Genomic DNA, 16,745 nt, shown 5'->3' with positions numbered 1-16,745 from the left:
GGCGCCTCCTCACGGCACGGGGATCTCCAGCTGCCCTGCGAGGAGGGGACAAGGGCGCCCCCTCGTGGTGTCCTGTGGAAGAGGCGTCACAGGCAGCAGAGGGCACTGTCTCTCTCACTCTCCAGCTTCTCAATAACAAGGGAAAACGTAAGCTTGTCCAACCAAGCACATAATTATTTCAGTGAAGTAATTAATGGCTCAGGTGACAGGTAACCAGACACCTGCCCTCCAGGACTAAAGCTGCTCTCCCAGGGAGAGAGAAGGAGAAAGGGGCAGGCCCAGGGAGAGAGCAGGAGACAGGAGAGAGCAGGAGACAGCAGACAGGAGCAGGCCCAGGCCCAGAGAGAGAGCAGGAGACAGGAGCAGGCCCAGGGAGAGAGCAGGAAACAAGAGCAGGCCCAGGGGGAGTGCAGGAGACAGGAGTAGGCCCAGGGAGAGTGCAGGAGACAGGAGCAGACCCAGGGAGAGTGCAGGAAACAAGAGCAGGCCCAGGGGGAGTGCAGGAGACAGTAGGCCCAGGGAGAGAGCAGGAGACAAGAGCAGGCCCAGGTAGAGAGCAGGAGACAGGAGCAGGCCCAGGGAGAGACGGGAGTGGTCCAGCCTACAGTCAGAAGTGAGACAGATGACACACAGAGAGCAGAAACCTATTTCATCACACCTTCAAAAAAACAGAATCTTAAAAAGTCTTTTTATTGATTTAATGTTTACAATCCAATACAAAGTGGTATCACAACAACACAGTCCACATGATTTGTTTTCGGGTGCAGGGTCTGCGGGCAGGAGGCCTGTCTGTCCGATTTTACTGCTGTAGCCGGGCACCAGTCTGTATCCGAGGCTGAGCGCTTCCTGCGTCCTCATGTCTCCAGGAGGCAGTGCTGTACCATCGTCCATCTCAGCAGCAGGTCCAGCGCTCTGCCCGAGGACCAGCCTGTGCCCAGCAGGTATCGCTCTGCTGCCAGCTCTCTGCAAACCTCATTGGCTTGTGATTGTGCTCAGTCAGGAAGAGCACCATCAGCACAGTGAACCCCAACCCCGCGGCCCCAACATCTCAGCCTGGGCGCAGCAGACTGCAACACTAGCAGGTTTTATCTGTGAGCAGTCCGTACAGTACGCCCCTCTGGGCAGTACTCTCTGTGGGAAGTACCCTCGGCAGGGTCATACAGTACACCTCTCTGGGCAGTACCCTTGACAGGATTGTACAATATGCCCCTCTGGGCAGTACCCTCTGTGGGCTGTGCCCTCAGCAGGCTGTGCTGATGTTTCTGTGGACACAGATCTCACACACACACACACCAGGCTTGGATTCCTCAGGATTGTCATTCGCAGTGTAGAGACTCAGACCTTCCACTGCTGGTTTTCACTTAAGCTCTGACATACTAGCTGGTACATTTTCTAAATTTGTATTGCTTTTATAATTAGAAAAATATATATTTTTTTCGATTTAGAGTGCGGTAGTGCACTATATATTTAGGGGTCTTTAATCATATGAAAAATAGCTTTAAAAGGTGCCCCAAGGTTAAGGTGCTGTGAGCCGACATTAACAAGGCTGCAGAGTTCAGCCTCACTGCAGTCCAGCAGACAATCAGGACAGTTCCTGCTCAAAAATATTTGTATGTACAGGTCTTTTGCAGGACATCTATAAGACATTACTAAAACAGCTCTATTCCACTTCCAGTACTTTACAGAAAGCTTACATCACTGTGATTACACTGATATATCTGATTGTGCTTTTAGATGACTCTCACCCCTGTTCAACTCTGAGACCCTTAACAGCACAGTTTCTGAAGCAGGTGTCCAACACTTTCTTTTTCCAGACACAACGTCAGCACCTGCTGGCCTGACTTACTCGGCAGAGCCAGGCCAGGTCAGGACTGGGACAGGAGCCCAGTAAGTGTAAGTGGTGTTGCTAAACCAGTAGGTGGCAACTGTACTGGTCGGTATCTATCACAGGACGCTCTCTGGAAGAACAGGGGTGTTGACCACTAAAATCACCTGGAGCAGCAGTTTCTCTCTCCTCCCCCTGATCTTTGCGCACTTGAGTGGGGGACGAGATGGGTCCCCTCCTGTATGCAAAGCACTGTGGGACACTTCAGGATGAAAGGTGCTATATACAGTACTTGTCAATGGTCAAGGGCATGGCTCGCCTGTGGTGTCACCCAGCCAGGTCAGAAGAGGTCAAGAGGCTCGATCTGTGTTCGCTGACCCAGCCAGCCGGAAAAATCTGCAGTCACTGAGGGACACAGCTCCTAGCGGCCAGCACTGCTCCTCCCTGCCCAGCTCAGAGTGACCGCGGCCTGGTAGTGTCCAGTCCCCTCACACCCTCTGGGCCTCTCCGTGAGCCCCCCTGCCGGCCCCAGGAGTGTCCCGCTTTGTCACGCTGAGTGGAACAGGTGCAAGAGGAGGCGAGGGTCGCTCCTGTGTCAGGGGACATGTTTCTGCGCTCTGTCGCCAAGTCAGCTGCTGTGCAGGTGTGCCCCTGTCTGGGTGTGTCAGGGGTCAGAGGTCAATAGTGTCACTGGAAACACTGACTGAGTCCGCCTGCCGGCTGATCTCCAGGAAGCTCCTCCTGGCTTCACTGTCGGGGTCCCCCTCTGCCCCCGGAGAGAGGAAGGGCACAGTGTCGTCCTCGGGGGTACAGGGCCTGGCTTGGGCGGAGGCCCGGGACAGGGTGAACGAGACGGGACAGGACAGGGAGGGGGGGACCCTCCGGCTGCTGGTGTCCGCCCCTCCTGAACCCGGGGCCGCGGGCAAGCCTGCGTCCGGCGTGACGGCGCCCCCTGCTGGAGCGGCCAGGCTGCCTCCCGTCGTGGCTGTACTGACCCCAGCAGCGTAGCGGAGCTCGGGGTTGCTGCAGCGGCGCGGCCCGCCAGAGGGGGCGCCGGGAGACGGCGGGGGCGAGAGCGCGGGGCCGAACAGGCTGTCCCTCAGCAGGTGCCCGCGGGGCAGCGCCTCGTCGATGCTGCGGCGCAGGTCGATGGGGGAGGGCGGGCGCAGGTCGAAGTCGGCGAACGACAGGATGGACTCCTTCTCCGCGTCCTTCTCTCGCTCCGCGCAGAGCAGCCCCCCCGGCCGGCCCAGCGCCTGCAGCAGCGAGCCGGTGGAGCCGCCCTGCTGGCCGCGGCCGTGGCTGCTGTCCTTCAGGGAGCGCAGGGGCAGCTGCTCCGCCCGGCTGCGGATCAGACACTTGCTGATGTCGGCGCCGGGCCGGTCCTGGCTGGACTGGTTGTCCCCGCTCCCCGTACCCGCTGCCCCAACCCCATTGCTCTCGGCCTTCCTGTACGGCCGCCCGCGCAGGCTCTGCACGATCTTGGCCCAACAGGTGTGTCTCTGCGAGGAGGAGGAGGAGGAGCCTGATGAAGATGACAGCGCTGCCTCCTCGCCCCCACCCTCCGCCGCCGCTGCCCCGGTGCCACCCTGCTCTCTGCACACGGGCCTCCAGAACAGCCAGGAGGACACCAGCAGCATGGAGAAGGCCCAGGCCAGCTCCAGCAGCCGGAACCAGAACTGGCCCAGCCACCAGGCCCAGCTGAACCGGCGCCAGTCCCCGAGCAGGCCGTACAGCCAGAGCCCGGCCTGCGCCTGCAGCCCGCAGCACAGCGCCCCGAGCACCGCGCACACGCACAGCACGCGGGACAGGACGCGCCCCAGCCGCTGCCCCGCCCCGGCCTGCGCCCAGCCCACGCGGCCGCACGCCGGCTCCTCTCGCGGGCCGGGGGCAGGGCCAGGGGTGGGGCCGGGGCGGCGGCGCAGCCGGGGGAACGCGGCCAAGAGGAAGCCGGCGCACAGGAAGACGCCCCAGGAGACGGACAGGGCCTGCAGGACCACGGGCACCAGGGGGCTGAGCGCCCCCGAGAGCAGGTCGGCCGCCAGCAGCAGGGTGCAGTGCAGCAGCGCCAGTACGGCGGCCAGCGGGGGGCGCTGCAGGCTGGCGGGCAGCAGCCGGAGGCCGGCGCCCTGCAGGGCCAGCAGGCAGAGCGCGGCCAGCGCCCACAGGAGCAGCGGGAAGGGCAGGTTGTAGAGGCCGGTGACGGCCGGCCGGGGCAGCAGCTCGCGGGAGCCGTAGGGGTCGGCGAGGAGGCCCAGCGCCCGCAGGCTGCCCGCCAGCAGCAGGCCGGCGTTGGCGAGGGCCAGGCAGCCGCGGGGGGGGCCGCGCAGCGCCGGCGTGGCCAGCAGCCCCGCCGCGGCCCCCAGCGCCAGCAGCAGGGAGAGCGCGGCCGAGCTGAAGACGTGCAGCTCCCAGGAGAAGGACAGGGTGCGCCGCAGGTCGGCCCACAGCAGCACCGTCCGGTTGGGCCCCGGCAGGCAGGGCCCCGAGGAGCCGGCTGGGCAAGGGGGCTCCGGGGCCAGGCTGGGGGAGGGCACCGCGGCCGGGGGGCCCAGCGGAATGGAGCCTCGCGGAACCGCGCCTTCCAGCAGGATCTCGTCCGGCTCGAACCCGCGGCCGGCCTTTGGCGCAGGTGTGGAGGCGCCCCCGTCACCGGGCACTGCGGGCACAGAGCGACACGGAGAGGCACAGTCAGCCTGTCTGCAGGGCGGGACTCTGTCACCAGAAACACCACACCTCTCTACTCCCAGCCAGCCCGCTCCAGCGGATCAGAACCACTGCCTCATGACATATCGAGAGCTATTTCACTGATTGTCTCTCAGGGAGTCAAAGAACGCCCTCTCTCGCCAGCAGGGGGCGTGCTGGAGCTGCAGCGCTGGGCCAGAGGGTGCTGGCTTGGCCACACTGTACCACAGCTCCTCGAAATAGCGCAGCCTGACATTCCCTCCCGGCAAAGGGAAAATGACTTTTCCTCAGGGATTAGGAGGGACACGCTGCAAAACTGTGCTTACGTTGCAGTCCATGTAGGAAAACAGTCATCATGTGCACTACTGCCTAGGCACACATATTATATATAGATCTTTCTATCCATTCAGGGACACAAGCTGTTACACTGCAGAAACAGGAGCACTAAACCAGGATGCTGGGCCATGATCTCTTCTATATATACTGTATGATGTAGTCCTATGTGAGTACAGTACAAGCACAAAGAAGGATGTTTTACATTCATACTGTGTTACTCTTGCTAAAAGACTTTAAAAATAGTTTCTGCTCCCCTGCAGTGCTCATGCAGAAAAAACAGGGTCACATTCTGTGTTGCCCTCAATCTAACCAGAAAGAGAACAGTAATGAAGTATTTTTAGCCTTGGTTTCTGGGATGGCGCGGGTGTGTTCTGGGCTTGGCCACTTCTGCACTGAGATGCCGTGAGCTCTCTGGAAGCACACAGTGTGTGTGAGCGGCTGAGAGCTCCCACTCTCCCGGACCGGCCTCTGTTAACATTCCACTGCCACCAGTGGGTCAACTGCTTCCACACAGGGTGAGGAATTACTGAGGACCAGATCACAGCTTGTCAACACACAGCACAGAGCTCACAGACACACTGACACACTGTGCAGAACTTCTTAAAACTGCACACAGCTCACACACTGCACAGAACTCACAGACACTCCACAGAGCACACTGACACTGCACAAATAATACTGACACACTGCGCAGAACTTATTAAAACTGCACACAGCTCACACATTGCACAGAGCATACTGACACTGCACACAGCTCACTGACACTGCACAGAGCTCACAGAGCACACTGACACACTGCGCAGAACTTATTAAAACTGCACAGAGCTCAGTGACGCTCCAACATCATCACTCCTCACCATCTCTCCCACTCTCTCCCCACAGTCTAAGAGCAGTGAGGGGAGCTTATGATCAGCAGCACGTTCTCACACTCCTGCTTCTAAAACTCTGATCCTTCCTCACTGAAAGGGGGACCATGAGGAGGGGAGCAGGTTGCTCCCAGAGCTGTGGGGTGAAGCTCCTATTCCCTGAGCCAGTTTTGATTTAGCCATCACCCCTGGAGACATTACTCACTAGAATATTAACACATTCTTTTAATTAAAATTCTGGCCTGTTTCCCAGGCTGGTATCTGGGCTGCTCAGGAGCCAGATTAGTTTCTGTTCTGCATTTTTGGTTCTTTCTCTCCTATTGGCCGTGGGACAAAGGACAGCAGATCTCCAAGGTTAATTTTCAGGACTGAGCAGTTTTCCGGTCTGGAGTTACGGAGGAGCCACAGTTTCTCCTGGTGCTGTGGAGCCACGAACATGGAAGCTAATCTGAATCTGCTGAATCTGAGTTCTGCTCGAGACCCAACTCCGTCCTATCCCTCTCTCTCCTTGCCTGTATCTGTGTCCCTGTCCCTCTTTCTCCATCTCTATTTCCACCCCTCTCTCTCACCATCCTTCTCCTCCCTGCACCCCTTTTCCCTCTGCTTCCTGGGAGGAGACGGCAGGCAGCTCTGTGATCGAGGCCCAGGACACCCGTGACCTCCAGGTGACCCCAGCACTGACCCCCCACACACACACACACAAGCACGCATGCACTAGTGACACAAGCTCCCTAGAAACGGTGTGTTTATGGCAGAGATCTGACAGCATCGTCACGGAAAAACCCCGGATCATTTATTGTTCGCGTGAGAGATGTTTACATTCCCGAACGGAGGAGAGGCATGGACTGGATCTTCACATGACTGCGAGCCCTGCAGCCCCCTTATGTACGAGGTATAAAGGCTGCGTCTAATTAATTGCAGGACGGGCCAGTCACTACTGCAGCCTGCAGCTTCAGGTCCTACTGTACAGCCGCAGGCGTCCCGGTCTTGTTCTGAGCTCGGTTCTGGTCTTGTTGCCCTTGCCGGTGAGAGAGTGAGAGTTCTGATCAGCCCAGCGGCCCCTCCTATCGCACTCGGGCTCTGGGGCTTGACGAGACCCAGCTGTGAGCTCGCAGTACTCTGCTAGAAACAACACAGCTCACCGGCTCGCCCCCCGCCCCCCCGACCGCTGGCTGAACCCACAGAGGAAAAGAGGTGCTGGAGAGGCAGCAGCAGCAACTACAGCTGAAATCAAACCTGCAGAACAGCTTCAGTAACTGCTGCAGCTGCAATCTTCACTGGACTAACTGCTGCAGTAACTGTAACTGCTGCAGTAACTATAACTGCTGGAGTAACTGCTGCAGCTGCAGTAACCACTAGAGTAACTGCAACAGCTAGAATAACTACTGGACTAACTGCTGCAGCTGCAGTAACTATAACTGCTGGAGTAACTGCTGCAGCTCAATAGCTCCTGCAGTAACTGCTACAGCTCAATAGGTCTTGTAGTAACTGCTGCAGTGTATTGTCAGTTACATTACAGCACATTAACCCAGCATCACTCATCTGCCCCTCCCCCTGCCGCCTCTCTCTGTCCATCTGGTGCGCGTTACACTGCTGTGTTCCCAGATCTCGGCTCCATCCCTGTCGGCTCACACCTCCGCACTCCAGCAGGCCAGCCCCGGCCCCTCCTGCTCCGGCCTGCGCTCTCTCCCCTCCGCGCTCGAACCTCAGACTCACGCTCAGAAAAGCCTCTCTGAAACTGAAAGTATCTGAGATTGGACTTTTCAGTGTGGATTTTTGATGCCTCTTTGAACGTGAATCCGGCAATGAAATTAAAACAGAAACCCCCTCTGTGAGCACGTTCAGATCTCCGGCTGTGATAAGCGTGATTGTCGTCATGCTATTTCACTCAGACCACACAGCAGCAACCAAAAAACAACACACCAACAAGGAGCCTCCTAAAGACAACCACCGTACACTGTGACACAACAACAGCACACAACCACTGCTCACTGTGACACAACAACAGCAGACAACAACCGTACACTGCAACACAACAACAGCACACAACCACTGTTCACTGTGACACAACAACAGCAGACAACCACTGTTCACTGTGACACAACAACAGCAGACAACAACCGTACACTACACAACAATAGCAGACAACAACCGTACACTGTGACACAATATCAGCACACAACCACTGTTCACTGTGACACAACAACAGCACACAACCACTGTTCACTGTGACACAACAACAGCAGACAACAACCGTACACTACACAACAATAGCAGACAACAACCGTACACTGTGACACAATATCAGCACACAACCACTGTTCACTGTGACACAACAACAGCACACAACCACTGTTCACTGTGACACAACAACAGCAGACAACAACCGTACACTGTGACACAACAACAGCACACAACCACTGTTCAATGCGACACAACAACAGCACACAACCACTGTTCACTGTGACACAACAACAACACACAACCACTGTTCACTGCGACACAACAACAGCACACAACCACTGTTCACTGTGACACAACACAGACTCGTGCTACGGCGTCTGCGGACTCAGACACTCTCAAGCTCAGCTGAACAAGATCTCAAGCACGCCCTGAGGTGCCTGAACCTCACCTCTAACAGACAGAGCAGCGGACCCCCACGGCCCACAACTACCGCTTGCCGGCAGTCAGATCTCTTTTTCCTCCATTTCTTTCCTTTTCCCTTCCAGCAAAAACTAACCATGCTAGTGGTAGAACAAGGACTACGATTCCCAGTCTGCCCACACTTCCTGTTTCTCACCTGTCTTTGGCTGCTGACTGGCTGTGGTTGGCTCTGCCCCACCCACAGCAGGGAGGGATGATGATGATGTCACAGAGACGCGGCTTCCTGTGTCCTCAAGGCCTGGTGTGACCTGTAGCTCTGTAACGCCTAAAACATGAGACAGGAGAACATGTTACACCTGTCACGCAGCAACATAGCAACACATGCTACACACCACTGGTGACTGCAACCAACAACAACAGGGACACGTTCACCAGTAGATGGAAGACAGAAGACAACAACTGAGAGGTCATTCAGAAGAAAGGAAAAAACAACAAAATGAAGGTCAAGAAAATAAGCTGAATTTGTGGAGTTCATCTCCACCCTGCAGAAGGAAAGATTCTGGGTTATGAGCCTCACCTGCTACAGTGGCACGGGGTGGTTTCGTCTTCCTCGCTGGGGGGGGGGTGGAGACAGGGGTCCGTGGTGCAGGCGTCACCATCTTGTCCCCTGACCGCGAGGACAGCCCGGGATTGGCCGAAGGCTGTGTAGGGGTCTGAGGTTGCAGTACTTGCGTGGTGCCGAAGGGGGCAGTAGGCTGACTCTGTGCTAATGTCCCCGAGCTGCCTGTCCCCAGAAGGTGGTCAGCAGAGGTGGAAGGCTCCTTGGTTGCAGTGGTAACACCAGGGGGATTTTTAACACTCCTGGTCTGGGCCTGAGGTTGGAAGTAAGCCACACCATCACTGTGCATCGTTGGGGCAACAGCAGTACTCCCATCAACCCCCCATCTGTCTTCCTCACGCCCAGCTGTAGATAGAGAGAAGGACTCTGCCCCAGTCAGCCAATCAGCTCCCTCAGTTATAACGCCCGCGGTTGTGATAGGCTCTTCAGTGGCTTTGCCTGGTGTAATAAGCCCTCCCCCTGCTGGCAGCCCCACCCCTAGAGCGGAAGCCGTTGTGATGTCACCGGAGGGGGCGTGGCCACGGGGGGAGGCTGTGTGGTGATTGGTGCAGGGGCTGTGCTGCGTTGGGGTGCCCTGGCTGGAGGTCAGCTCTGTCTCCTCTGAAGGCATAGTTGTCTCTCCACGTCCTGGTTGTGGGGTGCTGGACGCCATTGGGGTCACGTTGGAGGGGTGAGTCTCCTTCTCAGGTACCGCAGACACGAGGGGCTGCCTTGGTGCGGTGACTGTGGGATTCTGGGGTGCAGGGAGGGTTCGGGCCGCAGGGGCAGAAGTAAGGGTGAGGTCAGGGGGTTCTCGGATCAGGGGGACTGAAGAGAAGGCTGGGGTCCACTCTGGCCCAGAAGTCTGGAATCCCTGTGGTGACACCTGAGGAAGGAGGGGATTGTGGGGTGGGGTGGAATGGGGCTCTTGGTCTGTTTTCACTGGAGTCTCACTGTTCCCACCTGCCACCTCCTGCCTCACCAGCACTGTGGTGCTGGGGCTCTTCCGGGTCTGCTTCTGAGGGACCCCCTGGGAGGAATATGGGGTGGATGGAGGGGTAGAGGGGGTTACCGGCTGGTTCAGCCCCGGACCCCGCCCTGCTGGGGCGGCAGGCCCGTCCACCGACCGCGCAGACAAGCCGGCCCGGGCGGTGCTGGCAGCGGGAAGTGCGGTCTGCCTCCCTTCCGACTCTGTGGCACGTGTGCGACCACTTCCTGTCCCAGGGTGCTCAGGTGTTGCTGTGTGGGCACCCCTGGGCGAGGCTGTGGAAGCCAGGCCCAGAGAGAGGGCCTGCGTCCGGCCCATCGCAGGAGAGGAGGGCGGCCCTCGCTGGTCCCGGCCGGGGTCCGGACTGGAGGGATCCGAGCGGAGCGGTGCTGGGGAGGGCCCACTCTGCTGGGGAGGTGGGGCGGAGGAGGTAGCAGCGAGCAGGCTGGCCAACAGCAGGAGAGCCAGGAGCCTCGCTGGACCAGCAGGAATCGTGCCTCCGAACAGCGCCATTGCTGAGGGCTGCCAGAGGGGGGCGCTCCTGCTCTTGTCAGCCTGACTCTGGTTGCGTCCTGCGGGCAGCCAGCAGAGAGCAGAGAGGTCAACAGGAATCGCAGCGATCAACACCTGCAAACCCACAAACACAGACGCAACTGGCGTGGCCTGACGTAGACGCTCACACGAAAGACCAGGATATTCATCTGCTACCATATGCTCTGAGTTCAGAGTTCCTTTTTGACTTCACAGCCTGGATGCTGACAAACCTGGGGACTCAGAAAACTGAACTTAAAAGGGGTGACGGTCGCAAAATTCATACCAAGGAAAATTAATTTAATAACAAAGCTTTAAAAGAAAAATAACTCATTTACAAATTCAAAAACATCTTGCAGACACAGAACAATCACCCACACAGATCCACGCTGCCTGGAGTCTCCTGCTGTTCGCTTTCATCCAGAAAAAAAACAACACTAGCACAGATCTCTCGTTTTCTCCTTTTATTCTCTTGAGAACTGGTCCCAGATATGCCCATTAAATAACACAAATGGTATCGACACAATAGTGAAGTAACAGAATGTAACTCACAGGTTTCTGAGCTGGTGGTGTGATGTAATATGAGGGGAGAGAAGGCTAAGACGTGCAACAGTAGCTCTGCCAGCTCCTACCAACTGCCAGAACAGACACTGCCTCCCAGCGAGTGCCTCCCTGCCTCCCAGAACAGACATAGACTCTCTCTGCCTCCCAGGACAGACACTGCCTCCCAGGACACAGAGTGACTCTCCCTGCCTCCCAGATCAGACACTGCCTCTCCCTGCCTCCCAGTGCGTGCCTCTCTGCCTCCCAGAACAGACACAGACTCTCTCTGCCTCCCAGGACAGAGAGTGACTCTCCCTGCCTCCCAGATCAGACACAGACTCTCCCTGCCTCCCAGGACAGAGAGTGACTCTCCCTGCCTCCCAGATCAGACACTGCCTCTCCCTGCCTCCCAGGACAGAGAGTGATTATTTTTATTTGCTTTGGCAACACTGATTGTACCCATCGGTCATGCTAATAGAGAACCTTGAATTGAATTGACTCTCCCCCCCTCCCAGAACAGACTCCAGTCTGGCGTTCGTGACCAGCTGTCCCACACAGAGGGAGGCTGAGAGGCAGTGTCTCTAAACCTCCTCTGGTCTCCAGAATACATAAACCACTGAGTCAGCCTGCGTGTCCGTGCCCTCATCTGACGTAAAGAGAGAATCGAGGCACAGGGAGCCGAGCCTTTAGGCACTACACGAGCCACTGGAGCTGTGTACATCTGAGCGTGGAGAGGCAGAATGAAGGAGAGAGGGGGGCTGCAGCTTGTCTGTGTGCACTGAGGTCTTGATGTTGATAAGGATGAGATTCTGGGATTGATTAGCTACTGGAAACCTCAGGGAGAAGAGCAGAGCAGCCTCCTCATCTGCTGACGGTGTCTGCCATTCGGGGGGTTTGGCAAAATAATTATCTTGATCATGTTAATAATGCCCTTCGAGAATCTTGTGCATGACTGCAGGGCGATGGGAGGGGGGGGAGAAGGAGAGATGAGGTGGGAGAGTGAGAGAGATCGGAGTGTGTGTGTGGGGGGGGGGGGGGGCAGAGACCAGGAGAACAGAGAAACAGACATCAGACTCAAACTCACCTTCAAGCCAAAATCACATCACTGAAGCAGAATCTCTCTCTGCCACACACAAGCAGGCAGGAGCAGTGGAGCCCAGAGAAAGAGATGCCTGCAGGAACGTTAGCCCGTGTCAGAGCAATTATTTTGATGTGCAGCTGCTAGACTCCCTCTCTCCTCTATCCATTGCCCCCTTGTGCGAACCCCACCTGTCTGTGTCCACCTGTGTGTCTGCCTGCTCTCACCTTGATGCCAGTGTATTGAGCCAAGTCTTCTGCCTGTAACTGTAGTTATTTTAAGTACATCCCTGAACATGTACATTTTCTGAGAATCACACTGCGTGACAAACAGTACCAGTAGGGAATCAAAAACTACCTGGAGGCAGAGCACTGGGCATCCCGAGGAATGTTATTTCTCCAGGATGTCCGCATGCTGCTGGGAGGGTGGCATGTGCTGGTATGTGGTGGCATGTGCTGGTATGTGGTGGCGTCCACTGGTATGTGGTGGCGTGTGCTGGCGTGTCAAGGCATGCTGTGCCACGAGGTCAGCGTGCTGATGATCCTCGGATCACCGGGATTACCGGTGTCAAGTTTGGCTCTGTTTTTGTTAAGCCTCCGCTAGCATGAGGGATCATCAATTAAACAATTAACCAATTAATTCCCTAACTCGAGAGAGGGAGGGGGCCTTGACTGCCTCTCCCACTGAGACCCACTGAGTGAAGGACAGCGGTGATTCCTGTCTGCCGTCAGAGACACAAGGCAGTGACCACAGCCAGGCCAGAGGAACTGGACACAGGCTCACTGACCACAGCCAGGCCAGAGGAACTGGACACAGGCTCACTGACCACAGCCAGGCCAGAGCAACTGGACACAGGCTCACTGACCACAGCCAGGCCAGAGAAACTGGACACAGGCTCAGTGACCACAGCCAGGCCAGAGGAACTGGACACAGGCTCAGTGACCACAGCCTGGCCAGAGAGGACAGTGACCACAGCCTGGCCAGAGAAACTGGACACAGACAGGCCTGGCTGTCCAGAGAGGACAGGCTGCCCTCACACTGCCAGCAGAGAGAAGCAGAGTCAGAGTTGCACTTTCTGCTGAACTGTAACAAATACTCTGGGATTAGACAAACATTCTTCCTTAAAATAATAAATCTAATCCCAGAATTCCCACACCTGCCAGAATTAGAACAGTTTCTAATCCTACTGGATGAGGAAACTCAATAACACCGCAGCCCAGAATGTGATCTCCTGTCCCAGCCTGAGGAACAGAGAGACAGCCTCCCAAGTAGTAAGAGAGGGGTGTTCAGACCCAGAGATTGATCTCCTGCCTCGATAAGAATGTAAACAGCCAGGATGATCAGCGTTGCCAGGAGCCCTTTACTCACTGAGACACAGACTGATCGATCAGGTCATTGATTGATAGATTGTGTTTTGTCTCTGAGTCTTTCTCAGAGCCACCTGGAGCTCCCTTTACTTTATGCTAAAGTGGGGGAGGGACCATATAAGGGCACATGTCCCTGAAACCCCCTGAAATACTAGGAGACAGAGTCCAGACCTCTGGAAAAGAGCAGCGGAATGAATTTGTTTTCACTCAGTGATGGGAAATCAGGCTGGGGCTTATTCAGACCAGGAGCCTCCATAAGTCAGCCAAATCCCTTACTGGTCTCCATCCAGCAAACTTCATACATGTCTAACTGGGAAACAGAACAGAAACACGGCCCCCCTCTCTCTCAGCCGGGGGCCTATATCCGGGCCGTACCGGGCCGGGTCTGTGAAAGCCGACAGGACCCCTCTGGGCTGGGGCTCTTACAGCTCCCCTCACACCTCGCTGCGTAGGTGACATCGCAGCACGCAGACCCCACCCCCGGAAGCAGGTTTTGGGGTGCAGGCTGGGTGGCTGATCCTGCCTCGTTTCAGGACTGAGGGATTCCAGACAGAGAGGGCAGGGGGGCCCCAGCTGGTCCCCAAGGGCCACCGTGCAGCAGCGAGAGAGAGAGTGTGACACCACAGCCGGGGATGTAAACAAGCCCGAGAATGAGCAAAGAGCAGTTCTCACCGTGAAAGTGTCCTGCGCGCGGTGCGTGTCCGGCCTGCTCTCCTCTGCGCCCCCAACTGGAGAGGGGTCCAGGGGAGTCTGGGGGTCCAGGGGTCTCTGGTGTCCTGGTGGCCAGGGACAGCGGATCTAGAGCTTTGTTTTCCTTTCCTCTTGCAGAACCAAAAAGCACCTGCTGACCTCTGGTGTCCAGTGTAACGAGACGGGGCCCAGCTGATCGGAGAGGTCGGGGGGCTCACAGACTAGGGGCGCAGTCGCAGCCCGGGAGCAGCAGGGCATCAGCTGTCTGCCGGCCCCGAAGGGCCCCTTGCTGGACTCAGCTCAGCTGCTGTTGCGCAATGTTCCAGTGCTTCGTGTCCAAGTGAGGGGCGTCAAAGAATAAACTGTGATCCGGAGGAAAGCAGATGCGAAAAGACAGCAAACACGCTCCTGTCGTTGACCCTGACCCCTGACCCCTGACCCCTCCCGCTGAAGGACAGAGCGTGTCCCTCTGCTCTCTCTCACTCTCACTGAACAGCCCCAGCGCACGCCCCCGCTCACTCTGCAGCCAGTAGCTGGCTCTTAGTCATGCAGTAAAACCCAGCGCCTTGTAGCTGCGGCTGCCAGGACTTTACCAAGACCAGATGCTGAGCTGCGCTGCAGTCCACACGTTAAAAAGGGTCTCTCTCTCTCCACTGACTGTCTCACCCCTCTCCCTGTTCCTCAGCCTCCCTGTCTCTCTCTCTCTCAGCCTCCTTGTCTCTTACCCTCAGTCTCCCTGTCTCTCTCAGTGTCTCTCCCTCAGTCTCCCTGTCTCTCTCAGTGTCTCTCCCTCTGTCTCCCTGTCTCTCTCAGTCTCTTACCCTCAGTCTCCCTGTCTCTCTCAGTGTCTCTCCCTCAGTCTCCCTGTCTCTCTCAGTGTCTCTCCCTCTGTCTCCCTATCTCTCTCAGTCTCTTACCCTCAGTCTCCCTGTCTCTCTCAGTGTCTCTCCCTCTGTCTCCCTGTCTCTCTCAGTGTCTCTCCCTCTGTCTCCCTGTCTCTTTCAGTGTCTCTCTCAGTCTGTGCCTCCCTGTCTCCTAGTTTCTCTCTGTGTCCTCAAAGTCACAGCTAACGCTGACACTCGGGAGATTTTTTTTCCTGTTGTCCTGATCAGGCAGGGGCGTGTCTGATTGTGCTGCTGGGAGCTCTGGGAGCAGGGCTCTGCGGGGTCCCCAGTGGGGCATCGCGGCAGTGGGCAGCGGACGGGTCCCCCCGTGTCTCTGCGGTGCCCCAGTCCGTCATCCAGCCTGTCCTGCTGAAGTCCAGCCACGAGGGAATCACCCCCCGACCAGCGGGAAAGACACCTTTCCCTCTCTTCTCCCGAGCGATACAGAGGGCGCTGCGGCTGTCCGCTCACCTGGGCACACCCGGCACCCCGCTCGGCGCCCTGAATGAAGAGCCTCCCCCGTGCCCGCAGCGCTAGGAAGGAGAAAACAAGGAGTTAAGACTCTTCGCGCTCGTCTGTCTCGGCTTCACTACAACCCCGACCTCTCGCTCTTCGCTTCGTCCTGCCGCTGCCCATCCATCTGAGCGGCTATTTCTGCAAACACCCCACCCCCACGGCGAGCCCAGCAGACACGCGTGTGTGGGATACACCTGCACGCCGCCAGTGGAAGAGAAGCGGTGCGCTAGACGCCTGGCTACGACAGTCCAGCCCTTTTTCTCCGTGCCTGTGCCTCCCGGCTGCTGCGCCTCAGGCTCCCCTTCCTCCTTTCGCTTTCACAGAGGTGAATTTCTGCCTCCTCTCCTCCAGCGCCAGGCTCGCTCGCTCGCTCCCCCTCCCTCCCATCCCTCTCTTCCTTTCTCACCTGCCGCCGCTCCGCTCCGAGCTGGACGGTCGTGTCTCTGTCGGCCCCACGCTTCTCGCAGCCGCGGCACGAACCAGCCTCTCGCCCCGTGTCTCGGCGTCTCCCCGTGGATCTGCTCGCTGTCTCTCTGCTGCGAGCTCACGCCCTCCCTCTCTCCCTCTCTCTCCGCGTATCAGCGTGAGAGCGGCCGGCCGCCGGCTGTGGGCGCAGTTACACAACAGCTCGGCTCCTGAGCTCCACCGTGACGCCCGAGGGGTGCCGCAGCTTCAGCGAGGCGGCAGGAGCGCCTCACCCCCAACAGGCGACACTGAGGGGCCGCTGGCACGTCCAGCGGCAGGGCGCTCCAGCCCCACACTGGGAGAAAGCAGAGAGAAATCAAGGTGCTGCACTAGCACGGGGAACTCGTGCTCGAACTGGAAACTGTCGCGTCGCCTGAGCAGCAGCCTGTATGCAGCTAAGATCCAAAGGGACTGTAGGTCTTACTGTATACCCAGCCTTTCAGAGCTCTTCTAACCAGCAGTGCCAGGAGCAGACACACACAGAGAGCTGTCAGATTTACAGAAGGCTGGTCAAGTCTCGGAGAACTGAGAGCTGAGATGACAGACGAGGGGCACGGGTTCAAACTGGTGATGTATTGAGTGGATGTATCTGTGTCCAGACCACTGCTCCTCCTGGTTTCTATCAGTGATCCAGGTACCGTTAGCCAAGCTCACGGTCACTGGCCAACCCTGGATCAGCAGCAAATCAGACTCAAGAGGATTTCGGCAGCGTTCAGAAGGGGGCAGACACACCTGGCAGCTGACGTGTGTCTGTATGTGAGTCAGGGGG

The 16,745-nt window shown here is 57.4% G+C and overlaps 1 protein-coding gene across 1 annotated transcript; it reads right to left on the bottom strand.

Annotated features, from left to right (window-relative positions):
* Positions 1-671: 671 nt before the first annotated feature.
* Positions 672-16,143, bottom strand: LOC148835548 (uncharacterized). The gene is made up of 5 exons (XM_088917960.1): positions 15,918-16,143; positions 14,094-15,528; positions 8,894-10,474; positions 8,513-8,641; positions 672-4,484 (listed from the first exon to the last, which is right to left on the bottom strand). Exons 3-5 carry the CDS (start codon positions 10,413-10,415, stop codon positions 2,497-2,499), a joined length of 3,639 nt encoding a protein of 1,212 aa, XP_088774086.1. The 5' UTR covers positions 10,416-10,474; positions 14,094-15,528; positions 15,918-16,143; the 3' UTR covers positions 672-2,496.
* Positions 16,144-16,745: the final 602 nt, after the last annotated feature.

Source organism: Atractosteus spatula, chromosome 5 (assembly GCF_055471065.1).
Source record: "Atractosteus spatula isolate fAtrSpa1 chromosome 5, fAtrSpa1.hap1, whole genome shotgun sequence".
Classification (NCBI taxonomy): domain Eukaryota; kingdom Metazoa; phylum Chordata; class Actinopteri; order Semionotiformes; family Lepisosteidae; genus Atractosteus; species Atractosteus spatula.
Note: the sequence above shows the minus strand (reverse complement) of the source record. Positions and strands in the feature narration are given on the sequence as shown.

Coding starts and splice junctions, on each gene's coding strand:
- LOC148835548 (XM_088917960.1), bottom strand. CDS start 10,415: ATGGCGCTGTTCGGAGGCACGATTCCTGCTGGTCCAGCGAGGCTCCTG. Junction 8,642..8,893: donor ACCCCGTGCCACTGTAGCAG/GTGAGGCTCATA, acceptor CTCATGTTTTAG/GCGTTACAGAGCTACAGGTC. Junction 4,485..8,512: donor CAGTCAGCAGCCAAAGACAG/GTGAGAAACAGG, acceptor CTGTGCCCGCAG/TGCCCGGTGACGGGGGCGCC.